This window comes from Festucalex cinctus, chromosome 2, assembly GCF_051991245.1.
Source record: "Festucalex cinctus isolate MCC-2025b chromosome 2, RoL_Fcin_1.0, whole genome shotgun sequence".
In the NCBI taxonomy this organism is placed as follows: domain Eukaryota; kingdom Metazoa; phylum Chordata; class Actinopteri; order Syngnathiformes; family Syngnathidae; genus Festucalex; species Festucalex cinctus.
The window spans coordinates 9,447,434-9,459,794 of record NC_135412.1 but is presented as its reverse complement, the minus strand read 5'-3'; the positions used below and the strand labels follow the sequence as shown (position 1 = coordinate 9,459,794).

Below are 12,361 nucleotides of genomic sequence, written 5' to 3'. Positions count from 1 at the left end.
AAACATAAAATGCAACGTGAAGCGATGATGTGAAGTAAAAACATGAGCGAAACAACTGTTGAAAATGTTCCAGAACTTTGCTTGCCCCCTGGGACCCTTGCTCACAAACTCGTATCTATTGCCATAACCTGAGACTTCGCAAAGGAACGGGAAACTTAGGCTAGGGATACAGCAGTGACAAAACAATGGCACTGCTTATAAGACATGCAATGACAACATGTCAGAAATCACACCGCATATTAGCTGTTGATGGCTGAAGGCTGTGAGGGGCCCCCAGAGAGAAGGCTAATATTGGTCCATATCAACGACACAACTGAAACTCCCTTGGACGCTGCGATGACATCAGAATTGTGGAAGAATTGGGCCGTTACTAGCAGGCTTTGTTTATGCTAATTGCTTGTATATTTACCAAGTCAAGTGGACTTCAATGGTATTTCTGGCCTGGGGCCCCCCAGGAGGTCTACAAACAATCCTGGATGATGTTGTCATTGATGTTAGTAATACTCACAATTTCACAAAACATTTTTATTTCATTAAACATGGACGAAAAAGTCAACAATTGATGTGCCTGTGCTCATCAATCTTTCATCCATTTTACTATGAAATTGGTTTTCGAAAACTGGTTTGTATTGAGGCCTTGTAAACAGTGTGACGTGGACAAGGATTAGATTTTGGCTTTTGCGACGATTATGTTTCAATCAGGGTGGGAAACTCAAGACCGGGAGAAGAACACACTGAGGTTGGCGGTCACACCCTGCGCCTGCCAACCCACCCCACAAAACGCACCCCCGCCGTCTGCCTACTCATCTTCAACTGCGCCCTGAATAGCAAGGAGGGAAGGGGATAGAAAGGCTCGCACACCAAGCCTGGTGGTCCTTATATGGCGGGCAGGACCTGTGGCGTGGCTACTGAAGTTGAATAAATGGGACTAAATACTCCCAAGGGAGACTTGTGGTTTGCAAATGGATGGAAAATCATCTCATTTGCTGCAACTATGTGCAAAAAGTCCATTATAAGATTTGTTATTTTAGCAATGCTGTGTAAAGATTATTGTATAGTGAACAGCAAGAGGCACCTCAATAAATTACAGTATATATATTTTAAGAGTTCATTTTAAAAAGTGTAACTTGGTGTAAATATTTAATGACAGTTCACCAGCGCGATACACTAGGGGTAGCGGCTGGTGAATTTCTGCAAATAATCTATGCTCCTAAGAATTTAAGCAATGAATACATAGTGCAACAAATGATGATCCCAAAACACTTTAATAGCGTTTCAAACACTTAAAAACATCCTCAAATTTCAGCGTACTCTTAAAAATACCCTCAAAGAAAGAATTACTGTGTAGGTAAAGTGAATGAATATTTGACTGAATATAAAAAGCACAAAAGTGCATGGGGAAGGAAGCCGCTATACAAATGTAGCACCATTTACAAAGAACGTTCTGCTTTTACACTATTTTGTTCTGTAAAACGTACATCCATGTTTTGTTCATTGTACATTGAATCCCGGTAAAATTTAGAAGCAGTTACTGTTTATTGTACATTAAATGCCAGTAAAATGCAGAAGTTATTCTGTATATTGTATTAAAAAAAAAATTGTATCCTGTCCCGTCTCAATCTTGTGATTAAAAGGAAATTTGAGTACCATCCTGTGCCAATACCGCCGGATTCCCAAAGAAATGTCAACCTGCACTACAAAGCCGTAAGGGCCGTTGCGTTGCAGAAATATCAGAAATGCCAGGATGTTCGGAATTGTGCGTTGTAGTTTATCCTTTGAATGAGTTGGAATGAAGTGGTGTATGCACACCATGATTTATCACATTTTAACCCATTAACCGAAAATTGACGTGGGGCAATAATGACTAGAGCTAGAGCATTCAAAATGCCCCCTCGTGGCTATATAGGTCGGAAAGACATTATAGCAATCTGATTGGTTACATATGCTACAGGAGATGCCGGAAAAGAAAGAAGAGCTCGCCCTGATTGGATGGAAGATTTAGTCCTTTCGGTCACTCTGTGAAGCCGTGGCACCACAATAAGTATGATAAATCATGAATGCTGATGAGAAAAACAATAATATTAAAGTTAATACACCTCATTCACAGCATACCGAGACTGTTCACAGCAGTCTCTGTGAGCACTGTTGGAGCAATCCTGTTCGATTAAAACTATGTTTATTTATATTGCTTTGTATCTGTTGATTTTCTTGCATGAACAGCCAGGTAAACATTAAGAGTGTTTATAGATCAGGAATGGGCAAAGATGGCCAGTGGGGCCTGTCCTGTTTTAATACTTACCACCAAGCATTTATATTGACTACCGGTAGCTTTTATTTCCTCCTTAAAAGTGGTAACAAAATGTTTTTATTCATTCAAAAAATATATTTACTTATCTTGTTAAATAACTGGAAGGTTGTTTTTTTGTTGTTATATTTTACAGCTTTTGATTAAACACTCATTTGCTCCCAAAAACGTATAAATGCGTTCTATTTTAAATTTACCATGCTCCCAAAGACATTCTTATACCTTTTTTTTTTTATGTTTTATTTTTATTTTTTTATGATAGAGCATACAGAAGGCTTTGATGCAGCCTCTGAACTGAAGAGAATGATTGAAGCAATGGTAGTTATTACAAAAACGGCCACCAGGTGACAGTAGAGAATAAGAGATCAACCAGGGCCATATTGCAACGATCCTTTTTTTTTTGTTTTTTTGTTAGTGTTTTCACCAGGAATGTGAATATTGGCAAAATTTAGGTATATTCTAATGCTATTGCTGCAGAAACGGAAACAGATACAAATACACGATGTTGCAAAAAGGCTTTTCTTTTTTTTTTTTTTACCCACTATTGAAAACAGATTTGTGAATAATGATGAAACTTAAAATTCTAATTCTAATTCTAATTGATGCAAAACGAAAACAGATGGAAATATACTTTTTTTTCCTGATGAAAGAAGAGATTATAATCTTTCTTTTGGTAGTTAGTTTCCATGTTTGTTTGGGTTTTTTTTTTTTTATAACAATAGAACACAATATTCTGTGGGCCTTGCAAAATAAGTCAAAATCCAGTAAAACGGCTGGGAGCGAAGGGGATCGCTTCAGTGAAAATTGCTGGGAATAAATGAGTTAAGGGTACAGTAATTCAAATATTTATAAACAATACGAAACAATACGAAAACAATACGAAAAAAACAACAACTATTTTCTTACCTCATGATCTGGTCCACTGGCTGACAGTATTATGTTCACCCATCCTGAACAAATGATGCATTTTGTTCTTCAACTTCATTTGAATGGCTTGATTGAGTGTCTGAATGTATTGCAAAGGAGCAATCATTTTGCAACCAATGAGTAAAAGTTTAGTTTATTTCAGAAGACAGCACAAGATAGGCTTATGGAAAAGGAGTTTGGTGTTTTAAAGGGAATACATAGTATAGCATGTCAGGAGGAGCAGCAGCTGCCAAGGAAGGGACAGCTGAGGGGAAGTATCTTCGTCTTAAAAGGGTTGGACGGATATTTATAGACATTCTCGGCAGGCCTTAGGGCTTCATATGAGAGCAGCGTGGTTGACGGTATTTAACCCCCAAACAAAATGATGCCAATTAAAAACAAAGTGATCTGATTCCTAGGAGCAAAAGGCGGGTCACCAGGGAATGTGGTCTTTACTGGACATTCTCCATCATCTTCAAAAACTCTGGAGAGGGGGAAAGAATAATTAGTTAGTCCATAATGCTGTGATGTACAAGCGATTTGAGGTGACTATTTCAAAGACACAAAAAAGGAAAAGAATGTAAACAATCATCAAAGCCCAAACTGTCAAAATCGTTACGTTTACCAAATGGACGTCAGCACCAGCAAACAAAGTGGGTCCTCGTTTTACAATGGAGTTTCGTTCCTATGTATGTAAGTGAACACACTGTCACTAGCCCATGCTAGCCTAACATAAGAGTAAATTCATAATTTCGGTAAATATCAGTACGAAAAGCACTTCGAGGCCATATATGGTGATGCATTGCAATACGAGTGCTTTGACTCACAAACTTTTCAAGATATGAACCATCACGGCCAATTTGATGTCTTTTGAGACGTGAGCAAAAAAAATCTAGATACAAGTGCACCACCACTAGATGGCGGCAGCAAACTTCACAACATCTGGCGACCATCATTGTGTCACCAAAGCAAAAGTAAACTGGAACCGAAACATCCGGTACTGGTTGCAAGCTAATCACAGGCACATATAGACAAACTAGCATCCACACTCAGATCTATTGATGTTTAGTTGTCAATAAACCGGACGGGCATGTTTTAGAATGTGGGAGAAAGTCAGAATGGACGCTAACATGCAGAGGAAGGCTGGAGCCTAGATTTGAATCCTCAAACTCTCAAATGTGAAGTGGATGTTTGAACCACTTGAATACCTTGTCCCAAAGTATATGTAGCTTGGGGGAAAAATTATGGCCAAAAAAAAAATAAAAAAAATCACCTCTTTTTTTGTTGTTGTTATTTTGACCACCTAATGAAGAAAATGCTATAGAAAATGGATGGATGGATGTTCCTAAAATTATTTATAAACACAGGGTATACCTATACGTGTCTATTTCCATTGTATTGAACTTACCGTCAAAATCAATCTTTCCATCTTTGTTGTTGTCAGATTCGCCAAACATCTCATCGATGTCTTCCTCTGTGACAGGCTCTCCGGTCATGTGCAGAATGTCTCCAAACTCCTCTCGGTCGATGAATCCGTCTCCGTTCCTGATGATGGAAAGTGACTTATGATATCACACACAGATGAACCCCATGAACATTGACCATCAATACTCCGTAGTCACAAATTGAGCGCATGTGACGTACTATAAAACTCCACTCTGGTCTCACTTTTTTCACTGTTGACCTAAACACTATCAGAAGCATTGACCTACATTTACATTGTAATACAGTTGTGCTCATAAGTTTACATAGTCCTAGTATGTTAACATTTGATCTCTGTTGCTAACCAAAACAAGAGTCAAGACAGATCTGAGATGAATTCAGCTGTGATGAATACATTGTGTGTCATACTTGTCGAAAATACGGAAGCATTCAGAGAGCTCCTCTTCACTCTTCCCGGCCTGGTCCTCCTTTAACTGTTGCACCATCATGACCAAGAACTCCTCAAAGTCAATGGTACCGCTGCCTGGGGAGGGGCAACAAGAAACCATGAGAGGGAAGTTGACAGGCTTTTTACAGTATTTTTGTTAGCGATAATAAGCAATATGTTTGTGTTTGTTCTCGTCAAACATTTATCTTAAAATATAATTTCAATTCCTCACCATCCTCATCTACTTCCTCAATGATGGCATCCAGCTCCTCCCTCGAGGGGTTTTGTCCCAACATCCTCATCACGGTGCCCAACTCCTTGGTGCTGATGTCACCGCCGCCATCAGTGTCAAACATGTCGAAGGCGGCCTTGAACTCTTGACATACAACAGGACGATGTCAAAAGGTGCTAGCCAGGTGTCACTTTTAAAAATTGTGTCTATGGTGTAAGTGCAAAGTGCACCAGTAAAGACTAACCTGCAATCATCTCCTCGGTGAGGAAGGAGCGGGCATCGCTTTGAGCGTCAGTGGGCTTTTAAGGGAGAGGCAAAGGAGTAAGAACAAAGATTGTCACAACATATTCACTGTAAACAATCATGATAACAAAGCGTGATTAGACTAATGATTCCACATATTGCATCATGCATATAGTGTCATCAAATACTGTTTAGCAGCAGTTATCACATTTTTTTTTATGCCAAATAAAATCTAAAAAAAAGTTCTCTTTAAGTAGCACCACAATGGCTTACAAATTTCAGTTGCATAGTAGACCTAAAAAACAAAACAAATGTGTGATTTCTAAAAGTACGTTCAATATCACTGTAAGGAGCTGTAACTTAAATACTGTACAAGTTTAAAAGAAAATAGCTTGAAATACTAGACTAAGCGCAAATTCTGAAGAAATTGCGTGGGAATGCTGAAAGCTGAATGCTAATACCTGAATGCTAAGATTTGAATGCATGTGGAATGCTTATGAGGTAAATGGAGAGATAAATTATGAAATTATGACCTCCTGGTTACTGGGCAATGCACTTTTACCAACTGTGCCACAGAGCAGTATCAGACACCTGGTCATGATGATGAGTTATATGTATGAAAGTGGGCGTGGAAAGTGATACTTAGACAAAGTTTAATATCTGTCCCATTGAAAACGAATGGGGAAAAGTTGACATTCGTTTCAAATTGTGCAAATACTGTAAGTAATGTGGAATCAGATGATATATATATACCCCGGGAGGCATGAATTTTTAAGCTAGTTGAAATTTGAACAATGTAAATTGGAAGTATTATGTGGGAGTTGTTATGCGGCAAAAAGTGTGGAGAATAAAAATCACAATAACATATGTGGGAATGCTTCAACATTCCCACAATTACATGCGCAAATGTTTTGTACTCAAAAGTTAAATACAATGGAACTGCATTTTGGCAGTTATTCTTTCACGGAACACTAGAGGGCGCTTTCTCCCCCTCACTAGTTATTTATGGGGCAAGAAAGCTAATAAAAAAATAAATAAGATTTTTTTAATTAAATAATTGAAAGTAGGTGCCTCATAATTCCGAGGTTCGTGGCTTGAATCTTGCTCTGCCTCTGTAGATTTTGCATGTTCAGAATTACACTACCGTACTTGAAGATGGCTCTTTTTGCCATTTGTCTAAGGAGGAAAATGGTCCAATCCGCCTTTATTTTCTGGTCATGTGACAAATATCAGGGCACTACCAGCCCCTCCTCCTATCAGTTGTGCTGGAAACACCATTGTCTTCCTGTTCCACATTCACATTTAAACATCAAAAAGAAAAGGGAAAAAAACCTAGTCACTATAGCAACAATTAATCACTCAAATAGATTTATAACAGCATAAGACAGTAATGCAAACAATTTGTGCTAAAAATAGCGGCCTTGCATGTTCGCTCAGAGGGTGCTCTAAGGTCAAATGAACTACTATAGCAACTCATTTGACGGTTGATTTTGGTGTAAAACAACATTTGGATTCATGCTTGTACAGTCATGGTGTGTTATCAGAATTATTAGTATTTGCAATATATATTTTTATGTGAATTGAGAATATTTACCCTGAGAAAAGGGTTATGCTGTTTACATACAAACATTTTCCTCATGCTTATTTATTTATTTATTTATTTATTTATTTTAAACACATTTAAGGTAGTGTTATATTTAGATAGAAAGTAAGCAAATTGCAGTTATAGTTTTTCTCTTGTAGTCAGATATATGGTGATTGAAATTACCCTCACCAATTAGTGGTTTATTTTGATGACATGCGGAAAAGTTTAATTAATACCAATAGTGTTGTTTACTTAACAACACTGGCATTTTTGTCTCTCCTGTATATCATCCACATACTATTTGATACTGTACTTGAAATTCCTATCATAAAATTTATGAAAAAAAAAAAGTTTTTATACTGACCAGAGATACATTATATTAAATAATACTCCATTTGAGATTATTTTAAATTTAAATCTATCTGGTCTTGTGGTATACATACCATAAGTATATGCTCAGTTTAAACTGGCAAAAACAAAACAAAAAACATAGAGATTAACATATCCTAAATTTCAGCCTTATATTTGCCCAAATATTTTGCATTCGGCATCATTCCATCCTCAAATTGTACTTGTTTCTAAAATGCCAATTTTAAAGCTAGATTTATGTTGACATGCCAGGCATTGTGTACAGACGCTATTAACTTTTGCTCAACATGTTCATACAGAGTCAATAGAATGTTTTTAACTGTGAAAAAAAAATGTATAATTTGCAGGTCTGTCTACAGTAAATGCCTTTTTTTTTTTAATCAAATAATTAATAGCATTTTGGAAAAGAGCTCTTCATTTGTACAAACATGTTTTTGGAATAAATTTTAAACAGCATTACATATATATTTGAATTTTGGAAAAGATGCTGTAACATATCTTCTTTAACGCTCTACAGGGAGCTCATTTCGCTAAGACTTCACATCATATGTAATTTGAGAGACTGGTTACATACATCACTTCTGCTGTTTTGGTTAGCAACGGAGCTCAGCAGCTTACTCCATGTAATGTCCATGCATGAGCAATAGTGTAGTATAAACAGATGTGATTACGCTGCATACTTGAAAAAAAATCTGATTGGAAAAATAGAGCAAGAGATTCCTTATTTTTATTATTTTTAGCTGAAGTGGAGGATGAGTCAATCATAATAATTGAGACATGGCATCTAGGATTACCATCAAATTGTGTCTATTGAGTGTGCCAATATGTAAATAAAATGTGAATCTCACACATAAGCCGCACTGGTTACACATATTGTGATGTCCCACTGGTATGCTCAATATGCACAGTGGCACTAGTGTGACACAAGTAGAGTTAATTGGTGATGTCAAAAAGAAGCAGAATGTCAGCAAACTAAATTAAAGTTCAAGCTAAATTCCAGCAGTTAATAATTGAATTCCACAGAGCAGTTAGAATATATGCCTGTGAGTATTGTTGGGTGTTTGTAAAATACAGTAACAGTTACACATTTATGGCTTTTATTACTGTATGTTAGCATTAATCTAGTTTTAGCTAACAATAATGGGTGTGATGTGTACTGTACTTGAAAATATTTTGAATGAACATGACTAATAAAAAGCTTGAAATTAGAACTTCACTTCTCATTTACGCAATTGTTAACTATTTGCCAAACTAAACACTGCACGTTCAGCGAGGGCTGAACAAATAGAAATATGAGTGAGAACAAAATATGCCATTCTCATCTAGGAAATAAAGCGGAACCAGCACAAAACATAAGCGAATATACAGATAGTGCTGCAACAAAAATATGACCTGTTTTCGCCATGATTGTACTTGAGCAGAGATCTGAAGACCGATCCAACTGCTATAATGTGATTTAAAAACATGAACAGTTACTTCAACGTGGAGCGCATTTTAGCATGTTACAGAGAAGCTAAGATGTGACAAGATGTGATGCTGCTGGGCTTTGGAAAATCTGCAAATAAAGTGTTTGTTTATGCTGCAGGTGTTACGGGAAACAAAGTCAGGTCTGAACGGTACGGTACTCATTACATTTGAAAACATTGTGCTTTTATATGATGTTTTTGATTCTTATAAGACAAATAACTCATACTGACGATTAGGGGTGTTAAAAAAAAAATCGATTCGGCGATATATCGCGATACTACATCGCGCGATTCTCGAATCGATTCAATAAAAAAAAAATCTTTTTTTTTTTTTTTTTTTTTTTTTTTTTTTTTTTTTTTTTTTTTTTAAGAGCTCAGAATTGTTCATTCGGTAGTCTTACCGATTCAACGTCTTATCATCATTGCCTTTTTTTTTTTTTTGTTTGTGTGTGAATCGATTTTTAAACTTCCATTTTTAATGGAAAAATATTCAACAAAACGTCTGACTTCGGGGTAGGATTCACACCTTGAGCATGGAAGAATGTTATATGAACGGAACATTAAGCCTTAATATTTTATTTTAATGCTGTTCAAACATGAAACAGATTACAACCTCTATAAGACTGAAATTTCAGATAAATAAATAATACATTTTCATATAAATCTTACACTCTACAAGCTTACTGATTAGTATTTTCTAAATTTGAATGAAAAAAAATCGCAACAATCGACTTATAAATTCGTATTGGGATTAATCGGTATCGAATCGAATCGTGACCTGTGAATCGTGATACGAATCGAATCGTCAGGTACTAGGCAATTCACACCCCTACTGACGATATACGGTGATATTGCCAATATGCCGTGCCAATTTTAACACAGTTATATTGACTTTTTTGGAACACGTAATGGTAAACGAGTTTAAACAAAAATGTATCCGCTTCACAATATTTCCCTACTCAGAAACACTGAAAAGTTGTTAAAAAACAAACAAAAACAGAACAAAACAAAACAAAAAAAAGCTAAAATGTTCATGAGGATAATGAACTGGTGGTCTACGTTTGCCTCTCCTCTGGCTCTTGACAGATCATCATCAATATCTTAGCATATGGCCACGCACACAAATCCTTGAGGCTCAGCTATTTTTAAGACAAGACTTGAGGGAGGATTTGAGAGGGATTTTTGTCAAGGTGAACGTCCTAAATTAGGACACTCAGAAAAGGGGGTACGTCTGTCTCAATTTACTCAGCTGTGTGCGTGGTGCTATCTTTAGTGCGGCCGGCTTGAATTTAAATATCCATCATATCGGGTTTAGCTGTGATAAAGCTTGATGCAAAAGCAGATAAAAATCTCACAAGAGGAGAGCAAAAATTTGGTAATTGAGCTTTGCTTTTTGGAAGCAGATGCCTTGTAGCGGTATTTTCATCTCCCTACAAAAAAAAATTCCCAAAAGAAAACACGTAAATAAATCCAAAAATTCTCCAAAAATTGTGTGCGGGTCCACTGGCTCAGACGGTTATCTCCATCTTCTCAGATTTTTCCTGGATCGTCGAAAGCCAAAATCCTCAACGGCAACAACAACAACAAAAAAGGCCCAAACTCTCAGGTTCTTACCATGGCGACCAGCTGTTGTGCAAACAAGCACCCCTCAAAAAACGGTTGACTGGCGGAGAAAGGATGTCTCCCTGCTACACGGGTGGGATAGAAGACTCACTCTGTTCCCCTCACTTGCATAAGTACCCCCGCATCCCACGAAACTTTCCCAGAAAATGACCAGGATTGGGCCAGAGGCAGCCAATCAAATTCGTGGGTGCGCGCTTACAATCTCTTGACGGACATCCCCATGTGTCCAATCCAATCCCCCATATTTAGACAACGGATCATCTCTGTGACATTGATTTACAAAAAAAAAAAAAAAAAAAAGGAAAGATGTCGCAAGCATCAGTCAACTGGAGGTTATTTTGGCAGAGGATCAACTGGGCACTTCATTGCCCTGACATCAGACTTAGATTAACGCCTCATGCTCAGATTCTCCAACTCCTCCTCTCCTTCGACCCGGCGGTCCATCCCTCCGATCGTCCTCCCCACTCTCCAGGCTTGACCTTGCACTTCGTGACATCTGTAATTTAAGATGGAAGCGCAAGTGGATCGCTGCTCTTCAAACAGCTGGAGAACATCTCAGGCTATCTTGCCATTTGGCTTCCCCTTCTTTCAACAAGTAGACAAATAGAACAGAGGACATGCAGCCTGGAGTTCGCATGTCAATCAGTCACAAGGCACAAGTGTATGCTGTAGTGTTATTGTGTGCACGTGATTTCGTGATTTCTGTCTTTAAAGCAGAAGTAAACCTTAAACATTTCTTGCCAATAATATGTTATATGTGACCTCACTAGTCTAAACATGGCATTCTGATTAATATTACATTTGTGGAATATGAGTAATGCAGCAAAATCCAGCCGTTTTTATCTATGTCAGGGAGCGGCCATTTTGCCACTTCCTGTCGACTAAAGATGACATCACAGTTGCTCAGGGCTTAGCCATCGACCAATCGCAGTTCACCTTTTTTCTGTAGCTGAGCTGTGATTGGTTGTTATCTGAGACCCGAGCAACTGTGATGTAATTTTCACTTGACAGCAAAGTAGCAAAATGGCCACCTTTGAGCTCCGGGTAGAGAAGTGGAACCGTTACTTGCCCTCATTGCCGGTTGGCGTGGGTTTGACTCCCTGCCTGGGAGACCATGTAATGCTGGTTCTCACCAAATCCGAAAAGGCGAACTGGAATGCTTCCTTCGAGTTTTTTGCAAAGATTGCCGCTCATTCGCGCTTTCGTGCACCCTGGAGCGGAGGAGGCGTGTCGCTTGGTGAACAAGGAAGTGGAGCACTTTAGCGAGTCAACAAAAGTGAGCACCACCAACTACTTCCACTTCTTTCCTGGGACTAAACAGCCGTAGCACTATTTTCTCCTTTTTTTGAGGTACGTGATAGCACTTTCACTTTTTTTTAATGGCTATCTGGCGGCCGGCATTTGTGCTAAAAATAGCTTTGACATAGATGACAAACATTGCTGCTACCTCGGTACAGTTCATTAGCAAGTAAACAGACTTACCAGCACTTGAATGCTACTTCTTTGCTCACCATTCTGTCCGGGCTGGCGTGTTGTTGCACTCAGGGTGACAATAGAGAGGACGCTGTGTGTGACGTAGCCCGTACCCGAAGCCAATTGGCTGCCGCAAGGCGAAAAGCGAAAAAAGTTCAATTTTTTTAAAATTTGGCAAATATGCGATTGTGTGGATTTTCGTCACGAAAGTGTGGATTTTCGTTCCGTTGCGAGCGTACTCCGTTGACTACAATACAAACGCGTCGCCGAAACGCCTTCCCCCGCTTTT

At 38.2% G+C, this 12,361-nt stretch overlaps 1 protein-coding gene across 1 annotated transcript; it reads right to left on the bottom strand.

Annotated features, from left to right (window-relative positions):
• Positions 1–3,349: 3,349 nt before the first annotated feature.
• On the bottom strand, positions 3,350–10,729 carry LOC144013623 (troponin C, skeletal muscle). The gene is made up of 6 exons (XM_077512706.1): positions 10,591–10,729; positions 5,558–5,612; positions 5,314–5,457; positions 5,063–5,177; positions 4,620–4,756; positions 3,350–3,695 (listed from the first exon to the last, which is right to left on the bottom strand). The coding sequence occupies exons 1-6, from the start codon at positions 10,591–10,593 to the stop codon at positions 3,664–3,666; spliced, it is 486 nt and encodes a 161-aa protein (XP_077368832.1). The 5' UTR covers positions 10,594–10,729; the 3' UTR covers positions 3,350–3,663.
• Positions 10,730–12,361: the final 1,632 nt, after the last annotated feature.

Bases quoted from the DNA above. Each gene is read 5' to 3' on its own strand.
- LOC144013623 (XM_077512706.1), bottom strand. The intron at 4,757-5,062 runs GTATGACACACA...TTCCATCATCAG, and splicing joins TGCTTCCGTATTTTCGACAA to GAACGGAGACGGATTCATCG. The intron at 3,696-4,619 runs GTAAGTTCAATA...CCCCCTCTCCAG, and splicing joins TGGAAAGATTGATTTTGACG to AGTTTTTGAAGATGATGGAG.